Source organism: Pimephales promelas, chromosome 8, assembly GCF_988280905.1.
Source record: "Pimephales promelas chromosome 8, fPimPro1.hap1.1, whole genome shotgun sequence".
Classification (NCBI taxonomy): Eukaryota; Metazoa; Chordata; class Actinopteri; order Cypriniformes; family Leuciscidae; genus Pimephales; species Pimephales promelas.
This window is the reverse complement of record NC_142776.1, coordinates 24,841,453-24,869,070: the sequence shown is the minus strand read 5'-3', so window position 1 is coordinate 24,869,070 and position 27,618 is coordinate 24,841,453. Positions and strand designations below refer to the sequence as shown.

At 37.5% G+C, this 27,618-nt stretch overlaps 1 protein-coding gene across 1 annotated transcript; it reads left to right on the top strand.

The window, feature by feature from the left end:
- On the top strand, positions 1 to 27,306 carry adcyap1r1b (ADCYAP receptor type Ib). Its single transcript, XM_039670199.2, has 14 exons — positions 1 to 431; positions 6,510 to 6,688; positions 9,735 to 9,831; positions 15,382 to 15,492; positions 16,197 to 16,297; positions 16,478 to 16,575; positions 17,170 to 17,302; positions 20,815 to 20,968; positions 21,064 to 21,124; positions 21,234 to 21,303; positions 21,430 to 21,521; positions 21,624 to 21,753; positions 22,400 to 22,441; positions 23,152 to 27,306. Exons 2-14 carry the CDS (start codon positions 6,629 to 6,631, stop codon positions 23,338 to 23,340), a joined length of 1,338 nt encoding a protein of 445 aa, XP_039526133.2. The 5' UTR covers positions 1 to 431; positions 6,510 to 6,628; the 3' UTR covers positions 23,341 to 27,306.
- The last annotated feature ends 312 nt before the right edge of the window (positions 27,307 to 27,618 follow it).

Sequence of the window (27,618 nt, the reverse complement as noted above, 5' to 3'; positions counted from 1 at the left end):
GAGATGGGGTGTGTGAGGGGTTCATCAAAATGCGCAGCGCATATCAGGGATCATTGTGAGTCTGCGCGGATAACCGCTCGGCAATGTTACAACACAATACAGCGAGTTATCCAGACAACATCCCATTACTTCAAACCTTGGCTTTTCTGTAGCCTGCATGTGCATGCTTTCTTTTTCATTCGTTGCATAATTAGACGTATGTAAGAGAGGGGCAACTGTTCCCTTGCAACTGTTCCCTCGTTTGTGCAGTAGGCTAGAGAGAGAGAGAAAGAGAGAGAGAGAGCGATACTAGTCCGCAGAAGTTTTTCGGGGCGTCTGGGAATGTTTGTGCACCAACGCGCGCCGCAGAACGCCTGTAACTGACAGCGCGAGACACTCTGAATTCTGCATCGTGTTACGTCCTTTTGCAAGACCTCCTGCCGACTGGAACGGTAAGCTATCCATTCTTGCAGTGTCCGTATAGTAGGCTAAATTTTCTATTGAAATGCATTCCATTGCTTTTCTGGTTGTCTGGCTAATAAAATGGAATGTATAGGCTACGGGTCAAAGCTCACGAATGGAATAATTATGGAGGAAATAACAGCCATTTTATATGTCAGTTTTTATATTAATGTGTTTTACTACGGAATTGGTGGTTGATATGCTATTCAATGGGGTTGGTTGGAAAGTGGTTTGAAGACGGTCTGCGGTTTAGTGTATGTTTCAGTAGCCAGCTGGGAGTTCTGTGGTTTTGCACGAATTGTTAATAGGAAGATTTAATTACTGTAGTGCAATGTGCATTCCTTATGATAAAGGGAAAAAGCGTTGAAAGCACAGCCAGAAAAATAAAAATCAGCTTCCAAGACTGCACCGTTTAAGGACACATCACTGTCATAGAGCTGCTGCACATGTTATTTAAACACGTTATTAATAGCAAGAGAGCTTGAATGAATATCACAACTTAAAGCGTCATTTAAGCCAATACATGATTTTACAGTTCAACAGAGAATTCGTCCACCGTATTATGAATTATTTTTCACGTTATTGCTGCATTTAGTTAATGCCTTCCAAGACTTTGATTACATTCATTCTACATTAATTATAAATGTTGAAACCTTACTACGCCACACCCAAACTACAGTGCGATGATTATGCCATAAAATTATACCAATTTATACCGTAATATATGTTGGCATAGCCTATATTAGTTTATGTCCATCTCATGTAGCCGATATTGCAGAAATTGTTTATTACAGGCCCATGGGCACAACACTTGAAATATGGCATTCATTGTGTTGCATGTATGTATTTTTCCTTTATATTTATTTATTTATTTTTTTATTTATACTGCTTACTGACTGTAAAAACAGTATTTTTTTCATTTTTCCAGTAAAGTATCTAAACATATTTTAAACAGCATTCAATTAATAGTTTTATTGTTTAACTTGTGTTTGTTCTTCTTACTCCATTGCTCATTCCCTGTTTTAAAATTAAATATATTTAGGCTACATGTTAATATATATTTTCCCTTAATCACCTTCCACATTATTATTATATTTAATTATTATATATAAAAATTTATCTTTTTTGTGTCAGAATTAATTTTCCATTGAAGTCACCTTTTACACATGCATGGACACCACTAACTATTTTGCTCTTTTTTAAGTCCTTATCACAGTTAATGTTATTATTACATATTGATTTGATTTTTTTTCAAGTCATCATAAACAAACCTTTAATTGACTAGAGTGAATATGTGAATATAATTAGTCTCTCTCTTTCCTTCCTCTTTCCTCTCGCTGTTTGTGTTTGACAGTATAAAATATCCACTGCAGAGCCTCTGTAACCGTTACATGGGGATTCATTTCCAGTCTTGTTTGTCCTGGATGTCTTATGAAGCAGAATCCCCAAAGTTATTATGTTGCATGTTATGTGCAAATGAACTGTTTTACAATTTTACAAATGTAGGTTTGTGTGTCTGATAGTGCACCATTAAAAATTACACTATGGTGTTCAGTTACAGCCACTCACCTCTAATGATATAAGAATTGAAGCATGTTCACTTTTATACTACATAAAAGATTGGTCTATATGTTCTGCATAGTACGCCTCAATAAAAAAAGGGCCTATGCATGCATTGTTTTTTTTTTTTTTTAATCAGTGCTTCTTTGCGCATGTTCAACATAAAAATGTGCAGCTCAAAAAAGTATGTACATTCTGAACAAATATATGTAAATATGAAAATATGTGGATGAGGTCAGGTCACTGAATCAACCCTGCAAAATCCAATGTCTGACACTGGTACTGATTAATCTCATGTGTGTATTGTATTGTGTATTGCATCTCATATACTGCCACACACAAGCATAACTGGGCATACATGTACTTGAACACACACACATTTAGTTCACTCTCCTTTGTGACAGACCAGATTTGTTGACCTCTCTATTTTCTGTATGTTCAGCGTTTTTTTGACATTGGGCATAAATTCTACATTCACATTTTGCCAGCCGGTTGTCAGCAGCTGACACTATTTAAATGATTTGTGCACATACACACTTGCACAGCGCTGCTTTGATAATAACAAATCACTCTGTTCCTGGGGGCTCATGGCACAGTAATTGAAGTCACCCCATGCAATCCCTTCTGATTAGTACTGAGGAAAAAGGATAAAGGAAGAAAGAGAAACTCCTAATTCCCTAATTCCTGATTTGTGCCATGTATTCGCTCAATGTTTTAAAGAAATGAATATGCCAATAGTTTCGTTTCAAACAACAATTGACAATCTAAATATAGCTGTGCAGACTTTAGTGTCTTAGTTCCCGATTGGTCAGCCTAATGTGGCATTAACACACTCTAATAAGATTTATGAGGAATATTCAGTGCAGAAACGAGGCCAGAGATCCATCTTATGCATGTGCGACAGATTTAATCCATGGATGAAAATGAATGTATCCTTTGCATATCCCCTTTCTTTCATATGCTTTCTTTCTTTCTTTCTTTCTTTCTTTCTTTCTTTCTTTCTTTCTTTCTTTCTTTCTTTCTTTCTTTCTTTCTTTCTTTCTTTCTTTCTTTCTTTCTTTCTTTCTTTCTTTCTTTCTTTCTTTCTTTCTATGATATATTATGAGTGTATAGGGTGAGGAGGGCAAATCTAATAGAGCTATACAGCAAAAATTGGAACATTGCAACATTGTGGTGTCTTTGTGCTGTGTGTGCGTTTGATAGATATTATTGTTGGGAGTTAAAAACCAGGGTTGTCAGCTGGTCAGACTGACATGCCTTATTACCTCTGCAAAGTCATTTGGAGTGGTAATAGCTGGACCTGGCCACATGTGCTCGGGGAGAGCTGGATTTACTTGTTTTTGTTTACACCGGCATGATATATCGCACAATAATTCTGTATTCATTGTGCATGTATATATATATATATATACTGTATATATATATATATATATATATATATATATATACAGTATATATATATAGATAGATAGATAGATAGATAGACAGACAGATAGATAGATAGATAGATAGATAGATAGATAGATAGATAGATAGATAGATAGATAGATAGATAGATAGATAGATAGATAGATAGATAGATAGATAGATAGATAGATAGATAGATAGATAGATAGATAGATAGATAGATAGATAGATAGATAGATGTGGATGGATGGATGGATGGATGGATGGATGGATGGATGGATGGATGGATGGATGGATGGATGGATGGATGGATAGATAGATATTATTGACATTTTTGACAGAGGTGGCTTTTAGAGGCTTTTGCATCGGATATCTTCAAACACTTTTGTATTGTTAAAAAATATTTAAAATGTCAAGTAAAGGGGAAAAAAATTGTAAAATTAAAGTATCATGTTTCTAATTATTATACAGCATTCCTAATAATATTGATAATAGTAACATTGATAATAATACAGTAATAAAAGTTTTTTTTGAGCAACAAATCATCATATTAGATTTTTTTAAGGATCATTAAGACTGAGTAATAATGCTGAAAACAAAATACCATTCAACTATTTAAATTAAATTCACAATATTACTGTTTTACAGTATTTTTTATCACATCAATCCAGCCTTTGTTAGCATACGAGACCTCTTTCACATAAATTATAATAATAAATAAATAAAACCAACGCAATTTTCTCATGGTATTGTATTCAATGATATGATGCATTCATTCAACATTTTCAAAATAATTTCAAATCAGATGATGTCAAGGTTATTACTGTAACACATATACAGTACACAACCAATTGTCTTTACTTCTGCAATGGTATGTGAAAATAAATCACATTTTGGCCCAGAACTGAATGAAATTGCATTGGATGTCATAGACCTGAAAGCCAGGAAAAAAAAAATGCTTGAAGCATGGCACTAAATCTGTCACAAACTCTAGGCTATGAAGTGCCACCTGTCCCTGAAGTATGTCCTTCAGCTAGCCAAGCTGTCAGTAGTTTGACCTCTAAACCTCTAAAATTCAATGCAAGATAGATAGATAGATAGATAGATAGATAGATAGATAGATAGATAGATAGATAGATAGATAGATAGATAGATAGATAGATAGATAGATAGATAGATAGATAGATAGATAGATAGATAGATAGATAGATAGATAGATGGGATGGCCCAACTGGATGGCCCACCTCCCATATGTTGTCCTGTCAGTAAAATTAATTGTATCTAATTGTGAAGGCATGCCCTTTTGTGGAGAAGAATTGCTGTGGTAAATTTGCCCTCGGGAGTGTGCAAAGGGATAGAGTTTAGACTTGCAGCCTTTCTGTGGCCTCTGATAGCTTGAACACACATTCTGGAATGTTGACACTCACACACGTGCAAATACTGCCATCACCCACTGAGTCCCATAGTCACACTTCAAAGGCAGTGGAAACACAAGCAGAGACATACACTTTCACATACACACATTCCTAGATGACATTTATTGTAAAAATACACGTTTTACCCCAGCTATATTTCCTCGGATGTTTTGACTTTAATTTGCATTTTTGTTATAACTTTATATGAATGGGGTAAGAAAACCCAAGTATTTCTTTTTTGCGAGCATAATAAGTTGTTCTGTTATTGTAAATGTACTGTAAATGTCACTTTTTTGTGCATGCTTTTGCAAACCACCTAGTCTAGAATGTCTCAGTGTGATCTTGAGGCATCGCTGGGTGAGTTCTCAGCCAGTCAGCTTCATTATACCCACTAATTACAGCAAGAGCAGTTTCCAGAGCAGCTGTTCCTCCCTATCTCCCTCCAGCCCTCCATTCAGCTATATGTATCCATCCATCCATCACACTTACACTCTCTTTATCTCTTTCATTCTCCCATCTGAGTGCACCAAAGTCTCTCATATAGCTCCTTCCTCCTCCTACCTTCATGTTTGGTGCTGTGCTGAACAGAATTGAATAAGCAATTATCCCTAAGCAATACCGTGTAGTTGTCTGAGTTGCGTCATAAGGCTGTACTTTATATTTGGATAAACAACTTAACAATTACATGCCCTAAATCTTTTCTGCTCCATAGTCATCATATTGCAAGTATGGTGTAATATATCTAGACTAGTTGTTGAAACCAACCCAATCTCATGAGAAAACATAACTATTTCACAAGGTGGTGATTTAGTGTGAATTCATAATGCTATTCATATCTAAACATATAAAAAGTTAGCATGAAGATCCAACCCGTCCCTAAACCTAACCATCAGTGGGGTGGCTGCATCCAAAAGCTTAGGGAGCAGGTGACTTTTTTTATGCTCACTTAGGCAATGGTAGTACTGCTAATGCTAGGCAAAGGCTACTACTTTTGTCTCCTTTGTAATTTGGTAATTATCATTTGCAAAACTGTTGATTGTGATGTAAATGATGCAAAATGAAGGACAGTTTTATTTTTTTTAAATGGATACACTCTAAAAAATGCTGGGTTGTTTAACCCAAATTTGGGTCAAATATGGACAAACCCAAATGTTGGGTTAAAAATGTGATTAAAAAAAAAATCATAGAAAGTTGAAGTTGGGTTAAGAGTGTAATGTTCCAGTATGTTTTAGAGTGTATTAACTATAATAGTGAAATTTTGTAGAATTGTACTTACTTGATGTTAGCATTATCATTGTTACTTTTATGATGGATTATCATCACCTTTTGAAAGTTTGTGTCTGAAAATAGAAGTAGTGTAAAACAATAGCATATAAATAGCAATAAATGAAACTAAATGACATGGGAAAAAAAAGTTCAATTTTCGTTCAAGTTGAAATCTGTTAATCCCTGAGACATTAAAATTTATGTTGTTGAAGAAACACCCAAAGCTGCTCTTACTTTTTAGCTTGATAGTGTTTCTGTAACCATTTCTTGGTTAGCAGAGTCACTAGTGAGGAAAAGTGAGGTCCTCGCAGGGTTACAGAGCTCTTGATTTTTGACATTTTGTCACAGTTTGAATGAACGCCTCTACTGGATTAAGCAGAAACTAAAATTCTCACTTGAATCTAAATATTTTTTTTGCAGATCTGATGATGATTTGAAGAACTGCTGCAGTTTTCCATTGAACCTGTTTACCATCCAGCTCTAGTTGTCCCCCTCTGCTGCTGATCTACGGATATAATAGCATCAGTGCTCCAGACAAAATGGCTTCCACAGTGAGAAAATGTCTGCACCTGTTTTTAGCACTCATCATTATCCCTTTGGTAAGCTATGTGCATATTTTATTATATATAAACAAAGCAGATCCATTAAATTAATAGATCTGAATTGCATGAAAGTAAACATGGTGGAATTAACATGCACAAAATATCCCCAATTGTAAAATAAACACTGACTTGCCTAAGAGATATGAAAGGCTTCAGAGAAGAAATATTCTAAAAAGCAGAATAGAGACTGTGTGGGAGAAGGAGGAAGAGAGCGACTTAGCGTGAGAGAAACTTATGGGGTCTGAGGTAGAAAAAGACCCCCGCACATCCCTTTTCATCCTCTTTCTCTTGTTATTGCTTTCTGTAAATAATCCACATGCAATCTGTCAAATCTAGCTGCCTTTATTGTTTCCTGGATGACTGCTTGTTTCATACACATGGTATCCTCTTGTAACTGAAGGGAGAAGTGCCATCTTGGTTTACATGAAGAACCATTCTCTCTTTGGTCTACTGTCTGTGCCTCCAGCTGAGGTGAAACAAACGTCCAAGGGCAATTTACGTCACATACACACTGGCACTTAGATGCTTCCTGGCATCCAATGATCATTGGCCACCAGACAGGCCAAATGTAAACTGTCCAAGAGCCAAAACAGTTATGGTACAGTGAGTACTTCAAGCTACAAAGGCCATGCTGTTTTATTTCACTTTATGTTAACACTACAAACTGGCTGTGACATTGCAATGGAACATTTACAAAAGGTTATACTCCTGTTCTGCCTCAGATAGTATTTTAAATATGACCATTACAGGATGAAAATTGTTACATCTGTTGCAAAAACTGCTTAAAAATATTTGCCACTCTGACTTTTTATGATAGAAAGTCAAAAATATGCAAAAATTAAAGGCAAAATTTACCTTCCTTATCATTAACACATGTGTAAGGACTAATAGAAAATGCTATAAACGACAATTGAGCAATTAGTCGGAGAGGAATACCATATACAACACTTTGAAATTACTAAAAATATTAGAAACTCATTCATATGAATGTGATTTTATATATAGCAAAATCTTGGCAAAATATTCATGTATAAAGTATTTATTATTTTATAATAGAAAGTAATTTAATTGGTATAGGCTATACTACAAATAACTGAGTGTAAATGCTTTGTGACACTCTCAGGCAGTGATAGCCATACTGAAGAACACATAAAGAGAAAAATAAGGTCACACACTCCAAAAAAGTCACTGCCAAATCAAAAACAAATTTCAGTTCCATAAATGAATGGGGACAAAAAGGGAAAGAAAAAATATTGATTGACAGCAAAAAGAGTTGGAGGAAAAAAGAAAGAAAGAAAGAAAGAAACATACTGGGAATAAACTAGTTCTAAGGATTTGCTTTTTTGTGTGATTTTTTATGTTGCTGTCATGATGTAGGAGTGAATTACGTAGTCTCTTTATGATGGAAATCAGCTCCGTGTTGCAGCCAGGGTGAGAACTTACACAGTCCTCATGAATATTAATGCAGGTGCTCAAGTGTAGTTGCTCATGTTTTCAAGGCAACACACAAGGAGCATGGTGCTCTGAAACCAGTTATCACACTAACTATAATCTCGGGGGTTTACATCTGCAGTAATAGGGAGGGTTTCAACAGTGATTAGTTCCCTTTCGAGGGAACTCGAGCTGCGTCGATTAAGCTTTGGGAACGCCCCTGAGTGATTGCGCCTGAAGCACTCGTGTCTGTTTTGTCTGTTTTTGTGACTAAAGTTTCTTTAGTATAGCCATAGAGTATAAAAACCAATATAAATTATCGGTATAGCATTGGACTGTACGATTGGCGGAAGTAATCCGTCATCCTTATAGACCTTCACCGGAAATACGCTGTGCATAGAGCCCATTGAATCCTAAACTTAAGTGTGACCCAAAGTTTATTTAAAGGAATGTCAAACAATACATCTAATACAGAAACAATTCTAAACACATAGGCCTTAACTACGAGTGTAAACACACAACTGTAAACCTAGTTGACAACAGCAAACAACGCTGCGCACATATCAGCGAAGTTTGGATTCATATGTGCGTAAGATGCACTCTAACTAACAGTATATAGTCAAAATTAATTTGTACTGTATATGTTGCAAATGTTCAACTGGATGGAGAACACTACCTCCTGTGAGAAGGAATCTATGTAGCACTATGAGCATTACTCTATTTTGTTTTTCTACAAAGTATTACGTCCAAGGACGTATTCATTCATTTATTTATTTAGTGTTACGTCCAAGGACGTATTCATTTATTTTTGTTTATTTTATCGATTATTATTCTATGAACTTTTTTGATTTACTCTATTTCTGAAAGTGTGGGCGTGGTCGTATACCCTGTGTTGTTTGCTTGCTGTCGGACTTATTCATTCATTTATTTAGTATTATGTCCAAGGACGTATTCATTCATTTATTTATTTAGTGTTACGTCCAAGGACGTATTCATATATTTTTGTTTATATTATTGATTATTTTTCTCTGAACATTTTTGATTTACTCTATTTACTCACTTACTCTGAAAGTGTGGGCGTGGGCGTGGTCGTACTGTATGCCCTGTGTTGTTCGCTTGCTGTCTCTCCTTTTCGTTCTCTCTACTCGCTCTAGTTCATTTCCTAGTTTACCGATTTGCATCTGTGGAGGGAAAAGTCTGCTTTGCGCGGTTGCAAAATGGGAATGAATAATAACTGTTTAACCAATAACTGTTTAGGATGTAGATCATCTCTATAGCCTTGCTACAAATGGTACATTCATGCTCTTGAAGATCTTAAAAACTGCAGAATACAGTTGTCAATCCTTCATTTGAGTGCCAACCTTTATGTTCTCACAAAGTTCAGTTATTTACAATGCCATTTATAAGCAAACTCTTTTCTTGTTTTTTTCATTTTTTTTTCATTTTTCTGACTCACAATCAGTATTTCTCAGCATTCCATCTGAGAACAGAACTGTAAAACTACATCTGAAATTGCTTAAGGGACCATTAAAAAGTGTGCACTGAACAACTATTGTGTCTTAACATTTTACTTACTCACTCACATTTCACTTGTGTTTGAAACACCTTTCAGATCTACTGCATGCATCCAGACTGTGTCATTCAGTTAGAGAAAGAGAAGTGCATGGAAAGGATAGCCATGGATGACCCCAGCAGTGAACCTGAATTAGGTAAGTCTACTGTCTGTGAATGTGCTTTTAATTAGCAATAGTTCAGGCTAAAGACAGATTTGTCTCAGGAACTCACCCAGTCACCAACAACCCTCACCATGATTGAAAAACAAACAAATATGTGAGCCTGTGTGTGCCTTCGCTATGCGGAGGTGGTACTTATTTGTCAGACCAACGCATTCTCATCCTTTAACGTCATATAGAACGCTATATGACAAAACGGCGCTATACTACGCACATGGCACCCGTTATCGTTAATATAACACGTGCTGTGAGGGCTAAGTTTAGGTGTGGGGTAGGGTGTGCGTGTCATATTCACGCTAAAGGATTTATAACGTCTTGGGTTTGCGTGTTATATTAACGATAACGTGTGCCATGTGCGTAGTATAGCGCCGTTTTGTCATATAGCGTTCTATGACGTTAAAGGATGAGAACGGGCTGGTCAGACTGTGTATGCATACTACTTCGATCTACACATTTTTCAGTTTCAGAGCCACACATAAATGTTGCATGTTTCTGATATATGCAGTGCACAGCTATAAGTGTTTATCTGTAAATGGAAGCAATAGACATACCTAAAATTGCTGTTTTAGTCATCTAAGAATACTTGCAGTTATTCATAGCTATAATGAGAAACTTTTTAAAATGAGTTTCAGTTTAGATTAAGTATTTCACAAGTGATCTGAAATACATGGATGACGGAATTAAACCTAATGCTGTCAGACTATAAGCTGAAGAATTTAAGACACTGTGATGGTCGGTTCGCAGGAAATGGGGGGAAGATCATAAGCTCAGAGCTAGAACTGATTCTGACACCCCTCCAGTGCTGTCTGCATGTGGCATTGATCATAATCCTTTGGGCAGTCACAATCACAGACAGTAATGAGATACTGACATTTTGATTTGACAAGGAGCTGTCCTTAGGGAATAGTCTCATGTGTTAATGTGTAACTAGAGCTGCTCACAGAGTGCTGAGATGTACAGCAAATAAATACGAAAAGCACAATACACAATACTATTTGCAATTGGCAGTGGATTGTATGGGCCACAAGCTTATTTACATCGCTTCATCTTTATCCCCTTATTTTGCCCTTGACTTACTCATTTACTTTATTCTATTTTAAGCTGCTTAAATTAAGCAATGATGGCCATTGCCTCTTTGAATCATTTGAATCATTCAATCAATCATTTTAAGTAGCCAAAAATTCTCAAACAATATGGAATGCCTGCAATGAGTTGTGTTTCTGGAAGATTCTGGAGAACAGAGACAAACAGCCCTGTCTTTTATCTAATCATGCATCTGTGTCTAATTTACACAAGTAATTAAGGCTGCCCTCAGGAGAGGAATCATGATTTGTCATTTTGTGTGAGCGTTGCAATATTTTCCTGGAAGAAAAATGTCCTCCTTGCATCCCCCAAAGAATTCAACTTTGCTTGTTTAAGTTCTCATGGATATAATGTTCAATGTCTTAAACTATAAAAATAGGCTAAAAATAAATTTGTTAAGAAGGAGGACCAGAGAATGTGTTCCAACTACAGGGGGATCATACTTCTCAGCCTCCCTGGGAAAGTCTATGCCAGGGTACTGGAGAGGAGAATACGGCCGATAGTTGAACCTCGGATTCAGAAGAAACAAGTGCGTTTTTTGTCCAGGCTGTGGAACACTGGACTAGCTCTATACCCTCTACAGGGTGCTGGAGGGTTCATGGGAGTTTGCCCAACCAATCCACGTGCTTTGTGGATTTGGAGAAGGCATTCGCCTGTGTCCCTCGCGGCAGCCTGTGGAGGGTGCTTCGGGAGTATGGGGTCCGGGGTCCTTTGCTAAGGGCTGTCCGATCCCTGTATGACCGAAGCAGAAGCTTGGTCCGCATTGCCGGCAGTAAGTCTGACTTCTTCTCGGTGCATGTTGGACTCCGGCAGGGCTGCCCTTTGTCGCTGGTTCTGTTCATAATTTGTATGGACAGAATTTCTAGGTGCAGCCAGGGGCCAGAGGGTGTCAGGTTTGGGGACCACACGATTTTGTCTCTGCTCTTTGCGGATGATGTTGTTGTGTTGGCCCCTTCAGACCAGGATCTTCAGCATGCACTGGGATGGTTTGCAGCCGAGTGTGAAGCGGCTGGGATGAGAATCAGCGCCTCCAAATCCGAGGCTATGGCCCTCAGTCGGAAAAGGGTGGCTTGCCCACTTCAGGTTGGTAGAGAGATCCTGCCTCAAGTGGAGGAATTTAAGTATCTTGGGGTTTTGTTCCCGAGTGAGGGAAGGATAGAACAGGAGATTGGCAGATAGATTGGTGCAGCTTCTGCAGTAATGCAGTCAATGTACCGGTCTGTTGTTGTGGAGAAGGAGCTGAACCGCAAGGTGAAGCTCTTGATTTACCGGTCAACCTACATTCCTACTCTCACCTATGGTGATGAGCTTTGGGTCATGACCGAAAGGACAAGATCCCGGATACAGGCGGCCGAAATGAGATTTCTCCGTAGGGTGGCTTGGAGATCCCTTAGAGATAGGGTGAGAAGCTCGGTCACTCAGGAGGAGCTCAGTGTGGAGCCGCTGCTCCTCCACATCGAGAGGGGTCAGCTGAGGTGGCTCGGGCATCTGTTTTGGATGCCTCCTGTACGCCTTCCCAGGAAGGTGTTCCAGGCATGTCCCACTGGGAGGAGACCCCGGGGAAGACCTAGGACACGCTGGAGGGACTATATCTCCTGGCTGGCCTGGGAACGCCTCGGTGTCCCCCCGGAAAAGCTGGAGGAAGTGTCTAGGGAGAGGGAAGTCTGGGCATTTCTGCTTAGACTGCTGCCCCCGTGACCCGGCCGATAAGCGGAAGAAGATGGATGGATGGATGAATGGATGGATGGATAATGTTGTCGGATAATAAAGATGCTATCTTACATCAAACGTTTCACTTTTGGACCATGCTTTTGGCCAACTAAACAAACACGACACTGGAATATAATTTTGGGTGGATGGATAATGTTGTTGGATAATCTCCCAGCAGATGCTATCTTACATCAAACTTTTCACTTTTGGACCATGGTTATGGCCAACTAAACAAACAAGACATTGGAATATAATTTTGGCCATTTTTAATCAATTTACATCATTCAGCCATTTAAAATGAGGTTGATACTGTGTAAATACCTAATATGACAGACAATAAAGAGTGTTTGACAGTTATCAGCCTTTAATGGCTTCTCAGTGCCAGCTCTTGAGTGATACACGTCAATTTGCTTTGATCAATCAGATGATAGTTGTGAATGGGGAGCGTTTTATGTCTGCTTTGCAGTGCAAAACAGTTTGTAAAGCCCACACAGTGTGGTGATCAGAGCCCGGAGGCCATTCCAGCTCTAGCTGCACATATAAAAGAATGGGAAGCTATCTCAGGGGTATCAAAATGGCTGTTAAACACAATAAAACAGGGCTATTCACTCCAATTCGATCGCCGCCCTCCACTCTTTCGAGCGCGGCTCGAAAGATCTGTGAATACAGAAATATCGAACCTGCTGTGCAAGAGGGCTATAGAGCGAGTGCCGCCTTCTCTGAGCGAGTCGGGGTTTTACAGCCGTTGTTTTCTTGTACCAAAGAAAGACGTTGGCCTCAGACCCATCTTAGATCTGAGATATCTGAATGAAGTGCTTGTGAAAAGACCGTTCAAATTGCTAACAATCAGAAAACTCCTCGCGCAAATGCGCCAGGGGGACTGGTTTATATCTCTCTATCTGAAAGATGCTTATTTTCAGATTCAGATAAATCCCCGTCACAGGCCATTCTTGAGATTCGAATGGAAACGGCGCTCAGTAAGGTTGAGAGCCGCTGCAACAAAGGGTCGTATGCTTAAAAAAGATTGAAGACCCATGTTTTAAATGAAAGAAACGCTAAAGGCTTTGGAACAGAAAATTTCATCCTTGACATTCTTGACATCCTTGAATTTTTTCTTTTATGGAACTACACAAAAAAAAAATACAACAAATAACAAGAAACAAAGTCAACAACTGATTCTGTGAGTGTCGTCAGTCTTGTCAGGAACCTTTGTTGCAGACAGTTATAATTCATGAAACAAAATTTATGAGTGCTTGGCTTGAGGAGCAGCGTGTTTAAAACACTTGCTTGGCCTTTTGTTATTATAAATGTTTGACATTTACGCAGACCACCAAGAAGCAAATGTCAAACTCACGTTGTTTGAATTTATGCATGTAATTTAGAGTAAACACTTTGGCAGTTTATTAGGCTGCAGTGAAGGCTGTTGTGTGTAAGCTTTACTAATAAGAATGTATGGATGCAAATGGAATGGAAACAGAACATTTACAATAGCCTACTGTAAATAACTGTAAAGTGACTAGATGACTTTAATGAAGTCTTTGCAAGAATGACAGGGTAATATTTTGAAAGCACTGCAAAAACATTCTAATATTTGCAGCAGAGGAAAAATACTTGGCAGATGCTTGTCCTGTTCATGCAAATCAAGATCAGCAGTCCACACAAACACACACACACACACACACACACACACACGCGCACACTCTCTTTACTATTTCTCTTTGGGTCCTTAATCCTTGATGGAGATGATAAGACGCTTTAGCATCACATGATTAGTTCACTGCAAAACTCCTTTTCTCCTCTCAATGAAGAGAGATTTATTGAAAATAGAATATAGAGAAAAGGAGAAATAAATAAGATGTTCTGATTGCTCATATACACAGGCATAAAATAAAAAAATGCATCACAGAGCGATGATGACACCTTTACCTGCGAAAAAAAATAAATAAAAAAAGATCAAACATGGCTAAAGTTTCAAATTATTCTAACATTAATGGTTAGTTCCAATTCTTGATTCTGATTGGTCAATAATAGCTGTGCTTTATTCATGACAAACACGGCTATGACCACTTCACCCAACGGTTCTATTTATCACTGTGCAACACTGCAGTTCCTATTTTGTTTTTATTTGAGCTTTCATGCATATTACACATTGGAACGTTGTTGCTGTTCACGGTCAGGGACTATTTTTTTCTAGCGGAAGGAAAATTGTACTAATACATATATTTTTTTTTACTTTAATATTTTTATTGTGTGGTAACTGTTTTATAAAAGCAATAAGGTACTCGAGGCAAGTGCTGTATTGTGAATAATTAACGGCTGAAGGAATTCACTCCGCTTCGCGTTGTGCCTATATATATATATATATATATATATATCAAAAAACAATTCCATCTTTATGTATTTACATAATTTGAGCATTTTCTTCAACATAACAAACCTTAAATAGCTACACCATATTTTTGTTGCATGTATGCAATGCTGTGGCATTGTTTTGATTGAATTCTTACAATCTGTTTCCTTACTGGAGCAGATGAAAGTCTATTTTTGTTGCTTGTCATTTGCGCTGATTTTCTTAAGAATGGCTGTCAAGTGGCACACCTAAATATATCTTAAACTAGGCTGTTCTATTCTCAGGTCCCATAAATACCCCAATAAAAACTGGCTCAGAAGCAGAGTTACCAAAGATTTCAACTAGTTATGATATTCCAAGTCTTATTTTTTTTAATCATATAGGCTGCCGATGGATGTGGGACAACCTTACTTGCTGGCAGCCAGCAAAAATTGGACAAGTGGTCTGGATGTCCTGTCCTGAGCTATTTGAAGTCATGAATGAAGAAAATGATGGTGAGCATGAATTTTTGGGCTTGTTGAGAAGAGTTGTGCTTTCAAGTAATAAATACTTAAAAAGACTATATATGGCATTTCAGAATGTTTGTAAAGCGATTATGCGTGTTGATAGCATGCCAAAAATGGAAATATGAATTGCCGTGTCATACACACGCAATTTCATGAGATCAGTCTGCGTATACTCAGATTTTTTGCTTGTTAGAAAATAAAATGGAGGGAAGGGAATCAAGCCTCATCCAGAGAGCCGGATTATCCTGAAGACAGGGGGTTGGCCTCTTTTGACTTAGGAACCACCCAAAAACACCCTGACAACTCTATAATGTGCTACAAACTACAGATTGGGCATACTTTAGCAACCATATAGTCACACATTGGAAATATTTATACAAATATTTAGATTGAGATTTATGGCATGCGCTTACTCAAATATTTAAAATTACAAAGCAATTCAAATGTATGAGTACAAAATAAAATTCTGCCAGTTCTGTTAAACTGAATTTCTTGACTTTTTCAAAAAATAAAAAAAAGGATGCAACTGATTACCTCATTTTTTTCTGACTTATTTGGTTTAACACTGAGAACAATTTTAAAACATTTCAGTTAAACATAACAACACTGCTTGTTTATGTTTATTGGATTTATTATTGTTTGGTCTTATTTTCTCAAAGGAATGTATTGGATTTTTTTTGCATCTTTTGTAGAGTTTGGAAAAGTGAGTCGTAACTGCACTGAGTATGGCTGGTCAGAGATGTTCCCTCACTATGTTGATGTTTGCCCTTATAATGAAAATGGAACAACTCCAGTAAGCACCCTTCACCTTTCCTACTTTCTACTTCTTCTTCTGTATCCCCTCAGAAAATTCATAACCCCCTTAGCCTCTAAAGAATTATTTCTGTATTTAGTGTAAAGTATTCATGCGGGCTTTATGATTTACTGTATCATGTCTGAATGAGCTGACAGTATTTTTTACTCTTTGTTGCAGGACATGTACTATGTGTCTGTAAAGGCTCTGTACACAGTGGGCTACAGCACTTCACTGGTGTCTCTCACCACTGCCATGGTCATTCTCTGCAGGTTCAGGTGAGAGGTCAGAAAGAGGTCATGAACTTTCGTTCTATTCTCAAGCTTCTGAGAAAACTAGAGAACATGCGTCTTAGTGACGTGTTTAGAAAAACACTTGCATCTCAGTAATAGGGTCACTAACAGGCATTTTGATACACAATTATAAATTATATTCTGGGGCATAATGATTTATTAAACTAATCCCCTGGAATTAGAATATAATTAGTATGCAGATTTTTTTTTTTTTTTAATATGCCAAGATATACAAACAAGATGCACTTAAATATACACTCAAAAGTTTAGTGGTTGTTTTTTCAAAAGTTTAGTCAGTTTTATGGTTGTTTTTATTATAAAATAAAATTTTGCTAATTACATTTATAGTCTTCAATTTCAAATAAATGCTGTTCATTTGAACTTTCTTTATATCAAAGCATCCTGAAAAAAAGTATTATGGTTTCCACAAAAAAGATATTAAGCAGCATATCTGTTTTCAAAATGGACAATAATAATAAATTAGATTCTTTCTATTAAAAAACCTAGCCAACCCCAAACATTTGAATGGGGTTTATTATATTTTAATGTAATATTTATTTATTTTGATTTTACCCACAGGAAGCTGCATTGCACCAGGAATTTCATTCATATGAACTTGTTTGTGTCCTTCATCCTGAGGGCCGTCTCAGTCTTCATTAAAGACGGCATTTTATATGCAGAGGAGGACAGCAGCCGTTGCTTTACCCACACTGTGAGTCTCAGTCTCTCTCCCCTTTACATCGCACACAAATACCCAAGCAGTCATGGTGATGGGCCCATTAACATCCCGGGTTGCCCATGTCATTTCTTTGTGGAAGGAATTAGTCTCAGAATGACACGTTTGTGTTGCTGTTATGTGCTTTAATTTTCTTCAGATAATGAGGTCTCTGTCACCTCAAAGTTGCTTTTTGCATGGCCAACTGTCTTTGAATGTTCCCAGGGATATTTTCTCTGTGCAACAGCTCTTCTGTTTTTAAAGGGATAGTTTTATATTCTGCCCCAGAATATTTTGCTGAATATCTGAATATGCAATATATCAAAAGAAAGAACAAAGATCTGCTTTAATATGTATATATATAGCTCCCTGCATTCTTGTTTTAATCAACACTTGAATGTGGTAACACAATCTCATCCCAAAAAGTCATATAACTGACGTCTTGGGACGTCTTTTGACCATACGTCAATATCCGCCTTTTTAGGGCCCCCTTAAACGTCGGTAGATGGCGATCCCGGGCCGTCATACAACTGACGCTTTACCTTTAACGTCAGTTAGGTGACGGGTTAGGTTTAGGGCATAGCTGTCAACATTGAACACTGAAAATAAGGGAGTTTTCCCGGAATCCATCCCCAAAATAAGGGATTTTTTTTTTTACCCACAAACTTTAAAAATAAAGCACTAATCCTTAAAAGTCTAAAGAGTTAATAACTAGCCTAGAAACTAGTGTCATTTAAAGAAAAAAAAAAAATCTACATTTGGATTAGCGGTGTGTTGCTCTTGCCTTTGCGACAACAATTTCAACTGTTATCACATCTTCCAAAACCCACAAAATAGGGAAGTGGGCTGTCTGTTTATTTCAATTACATTTACACATTTTGTGTAGTTTTAAAGAGCCTATATTTAGCCTGGTGGTGGACCGTCACTCAGAAGACACACTGTTGTTATTGTAGCCTATCGTATCTTTATATCCTCCTGAGGCCCAGAACGTTTTTTTCCAAAGGTTTTTTCTTCTTCTTCGTGTAATCACATTGTTAAGAGCATAAGAAAGAAATGGAAAAAAAAAGAAAAGATATTTTATTCATATGTTATATGACCTTAAATTATATATAGGCAAAACTAATGGCAATAAATCGATTATTATAATTATTATTTGTTTAAATTACATTGATATCTGAATTTATGTAAAAACCTTGACTTTCAAACATCAAAATGTAAAATGTAGGCTATTCGAGTACAAAATGACATATAAACATCGTTTCCTATTTTTTATTTATTTATTTGCCTGGAAACGCTTTCAACACGCTTGCATGTCGCTTGAAAAAATAGGCGTCAGTTCTATTTCTAGCATACACGCGTTTTCTGGAGACGCGCGTGTCCCGCAGGCAGTCTGCAAGCTCTAATCTGTTAACATGGGAGCCGAAATAAAAACGGACACGCCACACAGCCAGTGTGTCTCCGGCCAGCGCGCGCGGCGCCGCATCCGAGGATAAACGACTTCAAGCCGAATCAGCCCGAGCTCGAATGTCTCACACAATCATAGTAAAAAAAATGGGATATTTTACGGGAAGATACTAAAACGGGAAGACAGCGGGAAAAGAGCAAAAATACGTGAGAAACCCGGAAAAAACGGGAGGGTTGACAGCTATGGTTTAGGGTTAGGTTTAGGTCTGGGGTAGAGTTAGGATCCCATAACCTCATCTACCGACGTTTAAGGGGGCCCTAAAAAGGCGAATATTGACGTATGGTCAAAAGACGTCCCAAAACGTCAGTTATATGACGTCATGGGATGAGACTGGGTTGAATGTGGATATGGTTTCATAAAAAAAGCAACATTTCTCATGTTCATGAAAAAATAACGTTTTTGTCAAAGACTAGATACAGATCGCATTCAGAACGATGATCAACACAGATGGAGTCGATTGTGTCCATCAACACCCATGCTTGCACAGTCCTATCTCGTCCTGGGTCGACATTTCATTCACTTTCATTCATTCATTAGACAGTTTTGAATAGCATGCGTGCTCTAAGCAATGTCGGGTGATGTCACTTCTTGTTGACATTCGAAGTATTGTCAAACAAAATGGAGGCTAGCTAGATCCTCCCTCCTCTTCATCCCGTCCCCTCCCTATGTATTTAGGAGGACTCTTGTTCCTGCAAAGGGGCAGAGTCCCCGTGCCTCTGCCTCGTTCCAATCCTCCCCAGAGGGTTGCTACGGGCAGTGATGTGGGTGACCTGAGGGTACCGTGAGCACGCTTCCGTCTGAGAAACCAACCCCCTCACCCCTCTCATGCATCCACAGCCAGGTACCAACTAAACGTGTTGGATCATCCTCGTGGTGTGTACCAGTCGTTTCGTTTGGTGCTCCCCACGACGACCAGATGTCGATCGCTGCATCGGAGGGAGCGTCAGAAGTCTCTGCAGACAACAGCTTGGACCTGCTGCCTCCTTCGGGTGTGCCAGCGGTGCCCGAGTCAAATCTGGAGATGATGGCCATGCTTTCCCGGGCCGCCAACAGGATCGGGCTTGTGTGGAACCTCGAGGCTGGATAATTGGCATCTCGGGGTGGCGTGCGCTGGTTCTCAGCCAAGGCATTGAAGGTCCTGCACGAGGTTCTCGTGGAACTTCGCATCGCGACGGACCTCGCGTTTCATGCTACCGGTCAGTGGGTAGTGTGATGTCCATGCCACTGTTCCAGGAACGCCATCTCTGGATATGTCTGGCTGACATGCGGTAGAACTACAAGCTTAGGTTTCTTAACTCCCCCTTGTCCCAGACCAGCCTCTTCAGCCAGCCCATTCTCACCCCCAAGGCGTCACCTAACTGACGCCTTGGGAAGCATTTTGACCATGCTTCAATATCTGACGCTTTAGGCGCCCTTTAGCGTCAGTTAGATGACGCCCTAGGATCGCATGTACCCTACCCCCACCCCAGACCTAAACCTAACCGCGTCATCTAACTGACGCTTTCCTTTAGCGTCAGTTAGATTACACCGTAGGATCGCATCATGTAACTGACACTAAAGGGCGCCTAAAACGTCAAATATTGAAGCATGGTCAAAGGTGACGCCTTGGGGTGAGAATGCGTTGCTTCGGCGATGCAGTCAAGAACTTTGCCCAGCATTTCTCGGCTGTGCAGAAGCTGAGGACGCCGGGGGCGTCCTCCTGCTTCTGCCCCTGCTCTCGCACCGCAGTAGAAGCCTCCACCTAAACGGAGGCTTTTCATAATATTTATGATTATATGTGATATCGCTAATTTCTGTATCTTCTTTGCAGTTCTCATGTGTTTTTATCAGGAAATTGAGTACTCATTCAGAACAGAAGATGTGTAATAGCGCTCTTTACAACAGTGACAACATGGCAAGCCGGAAAATTTCGCCAATCGCGGGGAAGCACTTTCTCACAAATGATGGAAATTTCCATCAATGGCATGGAACTATCCATTTAGAATATGTAACTACAAATTCATTTTCATGATGTGGTATTCACTCCACATTTTTCTCTCTGTAGGTGGAGTGTAAGGCGGTGATGGTATTTTTTCATTATTGTGTTTTGTCAAACTACTTCTGGCTGTTCATCGAGGGATTGTATCTCTTTACTCTGCTCGTTGAGACATTCTTTCCAGAGAAAAGATACTTCTACTGGTACACTATTATTGGATGGGGTACGACCCAAAATTACACATTTTAACACATTCAAACAAGTGTTTAGTAAGTAAAATTAATTTAATTCATTTTTCGTTTGCCCATGTTTTCTCAGGTACTCCAACAATATGTGTGGCTGTCTGGGCTGTCTTAAGAGCTCATTTTGATAACATTGGGTAAGATGAAGGATTTATTTATCATATCTATGATGATTTTATTTAATGAATAAATCAATGGGGGTGGGGGGACTGATCAAATTGGCTAAATATCTGATGTTGCCTGCAGTTGCTGGGATATTAGTGACAATGCTGCCATCTGGTGGGTGATCAAGGGTCCTGTTCTCGCCTCCATCATGGTACGGCTAAAATATTCCCTCTCAATAGAATTTTTCCTGTAATATTAAGCTACTGCATTATTGTATTGATTCAACAGGACAGAACTAAATATACGCTATATCTCTTGTTTTGTTTTTTACCTTTAGATCAACTTTATACTCTTTATTGGCATCATTATAATCCTGGTGCAGAAGCTTCAGTCTCCAGATATTGGAGGGAATGAGTCCAGCATTTATCTGTTAGTAATATATAAATTGTTTTTATATATTTACATTCCTAAGTTTAGCACCATTCTATTGAGTTGCGGAGTCAAATGATAAGTGTGTTGTGTGATTGACAGGCGTCTGGCCCGCTCCACTCTTCTCCTCATTCCTCTATTTGGAATCCACTATACCATATTTGCGCTCACACCAGAAGATGTCAGCAGGAGAGAAAGACTTGTGTTTGAACTTGGTCTTGGTTCTTTTCAGGTATGTCCTCTCCCCTTTTGCTCTCTCAGATATAAAATTGTAAATACTTGCAGTGACTGAAAACATTGTATTATTCTACACTGTAATGTTGTCTGCACTGTATGTAGTGTTAAGTGTTAAGTATGAAGTAAAAAAAAAAGTATAAATTTGTCAACTTTATTTTATCTAATGATAAATTATTAGATGAAACAAGATGGTCCCACTTTATATTAAGTGGCTTTAAGTCCTACTTACATTGAAACAAATAATTTGATGCAATGGACTTATTGTGTACATATGTTCTTACATTGTACTTATATTTTAAAATTACAAGCATGTAATTACAACTTTAACTAATTTATGTAATTACATCTGTAATTACACTGCTGACCCACCCATTACCCTTAAACCTACCCATGCGACCACACCTATCCCTAACCTTGCCCTCAATGGCAGCAAAAGTGTTTTACAATACAACATGAGCACAAAAAGTACATTATACTTATTTTTCAATGTAAGTACATAGTACTTAATGCCACTTAATATAAAGTGGGACCAACAAGGGTCTTACTGTTTTAAACATTTTTTATAGAACTTTATTTTTCTGACAATTCAACAGACCATCGTCAATTATTCCTCACTTAGGCCAAACAACTTTTCTTTTCAGGGCTTTGTTGTAGCTGTTCTTTACTGCTTTCTCAATGGAGAGGTAAGTCCTTTACAAATGCTACTGAAAAATATAAGAGTCTTGTTATTCACACACTAAGTATGAACTGATACTTTTAGCAACATTTCATTCTGATTTAGCATGGGGGAAATTCCAGTTACCAAAATTACTAATGGATTCCTATTGTAAAAATAGATAGATTTCCAATAGATTTGAAAACGCTCCAAGTATTGTAAGTAAGAAATGTAAAATAAATAGATTACAAAAATAAGTACAATATTGTCTTCAGTTGTAAGCTTCTTTAGATTATAGAATCTGTAAAATGCATAAATGTATATTTTAATTGCATACTTGTAAAAAAAAATGCTGGGTTGTTACAATCCATGTTTAGGTCAAATATGGACAAACCCAACCATTGTTTTAATTTTTTTCAATCAAATTTTTAAACCCAACGGTTGGGTCTACCATTGTCCTCCCTAACCCTACTTTAATTATAAAATGACATTTATATATATATATATATATATATAATCAGATTTGTTGCAACTTTTAATAAAGATTCTGTTTGCATAAAGAAATCTCTCTAACGGCCCTTTCACATTGCAGTGCTCATTATATCAGCATTACGTGTAAATTATTAACCATATGATTTAAAATTCAGGCTTGTCCATGACCAGCATGGAAAAAGATCTGCAGATGTCCTCCTGTAGGATCCAATCAGTTTAATAACCCAGTGAAGTTTCTCCCCAAAGGTTCAATCAGAAATCAAGCGAAAATGGCGCAGCTGGACGGTTAACCGGTATTTCGCCGTGGATATGAAGCACAGGCATCCGTCCCTGGCAAGCAGTGGTGTGAATGGAGGCACGCAGCTCTCTATCCTCAGCAAGAGCAGCTCACAGATACGCATGTCCAGCCTGCAGGCGGAAACACCAGCCACATGAGCGCTCAGAGTAACAGACTGAAGACCGAACTCCTCGAAACTAGAGCTATAATTTGCCAACATCCAAGTCCCGTCTCATCTTCTATTAGAGTCAGTGTTGTGTCGGTTGAAGCTGTAATATCTGACAACCGTCTGCAGATGACAGGCTTTTGCTATGGTAACCAATGATCTATTGTGAGCCAAGCAAACATGGATACTTTTTAAGTGGATGTATTGGATTTGATCTGAACTGAAAGGAGTTGCAGGCCAAGAGGAGGTTAAAAATCCCTTGCAATCCAGTGTTTAGGAGTGTTTCCATCCAGCAAGCTGAAGGTCTCGAACAAGGTGGATATATTTGTACAGGAGTCTCTCATGCTCTCTTTTCTCTGTCTGTGAAGATTCGTGACAGTTTGAGATTCTCAATATGTCATCGTCAAAAAATAAAGCGGTTGAACAGGATGACGACAGTGGGACAGGCGTCATCGGGATGTGCGATATGAAAAAAAGTCTTTTTTTGAAGGGGAAGAAACCACATATTTCCCACGGGAGCTTAATCAGTAAATGATTCCCAGTTCCTAAATTTAATTTAATATGTAAATATTTTCATAAGTTGTAATTGTGACTGCTGGAAATCAAGTTTAAAGACAAAAAATGACACGCATTATTTGGTGGACATGCATTGTGGATGCTTCTTGGGCAGTGTTGATCTATTTTTTACAGTCATGTGATATTTTCAAAATTAACGTTTGCAAAGCATTCAAAACTTTCTTAAAACAGTAACTTCATTAGTATATTCCTCTAGTACTTAATGTGCTTCTATTTTTTTAAACAGCCGCTATAGGGAAAATGTCAATTGGAATATAACAAATGCAAAAAAGCTCATGCCACAATGTTTGGCCTGAGCAGCAAAGAATTATGAATCTTTATTCTCATTCGACTGAATGAATTAATTTTAACTACGCTAAATTACTTTACTGTTTGAAAGTTGATAATTGTCTTATAGCTTTTCTTACTCATAATTGTTTATATTTTGCTCCTTTTGTAATTGTAATTTAATGTCATTAACACATTTACAAATAGAGCACTTTTAAGATTCCAAAGATTAATTTTTGGATATTTGACCCCCTTAAGAAGTCATTTGCCGTACTAGTTTACAATTCTTTGCAACTGATGTCACTGCATATGAAGATATTTTTTTTTCTTCAAAGTGCCTTTTTTTGCACAAAAGAGACAATTGTTTGGTTTTGCAACAACAAACTGCAACACAATAATTGCATCACTCTGTGAAAGTGCGTTTATGGTTCAGCAAACCTAGAGGCCTTTAGAGATTTTAAGCTATAGTTTTTTTGTTTGTTTGTTTTTCCTTTAGCAGAACTCTCTAATTTTCTTTGTGTAATGCTAAAATATAAAAGTAATTTGATATAAAAAAGCAATTCCAAAAACTGAGAAAAGCTGATTTAGGGAATATGGGAAAGCAACAGACATCTTGCATACATGATCATAACACATTACAGTTTTTCTCCCCATTTTATGAAACGGTTTACATTTATATTCTCCCTTTGTGAAGCATTTAGTTTTGTGTTTAAACAGATCTATCACAAAACAAATGCCCTGTTTTTCAAAAATAATGTATTATTTTATATGATCAATATTTATGCACACACACACACACACACACACACACACACACACACACACACACACACACACACACACACATATATATATATATATATATATATATATATATACACACATATATACAGAATGAGATTTTTCGGATGTGGAAATTGAAGTTTTATTATCAGAAGTTCATTCAAAACGCCAATTTTATTTTCAAGCGTACATAGTGGCGTATCAGGTCCTAAAAAAAGGAAGCTTGGCAGCATATTACAGATGCAGTTAATGGAGTTTCATCTGTTAATCGAACAGTCCCAGAAGTGAGAAGAAAATGGTTCGACATTAAGCTTGACAGCAAAAAACGAAGTAGTTAACTTCGGAAAAATCGTATTAAAACTGGAGAAGGACCACCATCGATCACCAGATCTATTACTGGCTCTCATAATAAAAGTAAAAAGAAAAACCTATGTAATTACTATATAATTTTTTTTTTTTCAAAATGCTGTTTAAATATGTACCCGATTAAGGTGAGTTAAAATGCAGCCTTATTAAGGAGCAAAACGTTCGGATGTTAAGCGCACCATTTACGTGTGGCTGGAAGCAGGTGTAGACTTCTTGCGTACCAACTAACACTTGGAAAATACAAATTTTAATGAATCCGAAAATTTACGCCAGAACCACTTCACACACGATTACACACAAATTCGTTCTGCTCGTGTTTCATGAATGAGACCCATTGCGACAACTAACCTCACCATAAATGCATCAAAGGAGGTGGAGCAACTTTTCTTTTCTTAATTTACGGATATGACGAGACTAACACAAGCGAGTGATGTATGTAAGCAATTTCCCGCGAGATCCATCCCGACAGCCTGTCGGCAATGATAAAATATAAGCACTTATAATAGGTTTACCATAGTGAATCAAGGTCTGAGAAAACACGTTTTAATAGAAGGATTGATTATGTATTTATTAAAAAGTTACATAGTGTACCTTTCATTCAGTGACGTGATCAGTGTGTGCTAATATTACACCCGGTTCTGCGTCACACTGAGTAAACAAGCTTTAGCAATACTGTACATTGGACACTTTAAAGCAGAGAAATAATTTGCAATACTTTTTAGTGTAAATGTCAAAATAACAAAAACTAAACAGCGCGTACATGTCATTTCACAGATCATATGCAGAAGTTTTATTTAATAATTGAGAATTTTGCATTTAGATTTTTTTCAGTTAAATTGTTAAAGAGTTGAGTGAAAAGTAAAGAGTTGATCATGTTGTTTAAATGTGTAGTTCCCAGCATCGCTGCCTATTCCTCTTAAACGACGCATGCATTTCCTGTGATCTAGTGGCTGCTAAAGCATACAAAGAAAGTGGGTGGCTTATGATGTACAGCAATATTGTTGTTTCAAGAAAAAAATACCACAATGACAAAAAATAAGCTTCTGAGTCTTCTGTACCTATAGGGCCAACAAGCATGTGCACTTTCTTGAAAACACATCATGACTATTTTTAATATATCCTGTTAATTATTACAGTGATTTTTGTATAATATATTAAGACCATTTTAAATGACATATTTTACTCTAACAGCTCTCTAATACCTCTCATTCAAAGTAGTGGGATTGCAGTGCTGGCACAGATTCTAACTTACCCAGAACTAGAAAATCAGCACACATTATACCTCTTTACAACATTCAACAAAATATATGAACCTTTCAGCTTACATGCCTGCAATTACCACTACCAGAATATACATAAAAACGGGCTGATGGGAAATTAAGTAAACTGTCAGCGTTACACGGGTATAGAGACAAAAGTGTGTAGGGTTTTACATAGAAATGACATTTTACTTTTTTCTTTCTTGTAAATTGAAATTTTGTGTGAAAATGTATGATAACTATACTCTACGTAGAATAAGCTATGGATTTAGATGTAATACATGTTTTAAGATATTTGAAAAAAATGTTTTAAGATATTTGATTTTGAATGGAGGGATATAGTACATAAAGTATAATGTCACTTCACACAGTATACTAATATTAAAGTGTTTTGGGAGACTTGTAATGACAGTAGATTCATTTGAATGTTCTAGATTATGTTAAATGCAGCTAAATTTGTTTTTGTAGAGAGTTTTTATGTTTTTCATTGTGCATATTTTGTCGTATTGGATGTATGTAATTGGATGTATGTTTGGTAAATCTTTTGTATATTATAGACTATTGATTTTGAAACATCATTAAATGTTTTTCACAAGTAAAGGTCCCGTTGCAATTAATAATCCCGATCCATAAACCAGTAAATATGTTGAAGGCAGTAAATGTAGATGTTAAAAATGCATTAAAGGAGTAGTTCACTTTTTAAAAAACTTTTGCTGATAATTTACTCACCCCCATGTCATCCAAGATGTCCATGTCTTTCTTTCTTCAGTCAAAAACAAATGAAGGTTTTTGATGAAAACATTTCAGGATTTTCTCAATATAATGCAGTGTTTCCCAACCCTGTTCCTGGCGGCACACCAACACTGCGTGTATTCTTTGTCTCCCTTATCAAACACACCTGATTCAACCCATCAGCTCATAATCAGGTGGGTTAATGAGCTGATGGGTTGAATCGGGTGTGTTTGATTAGGGAGACAAAGAAAACACGCAGTGTTGGTGTGCCGCCAGGAACAGGGTTG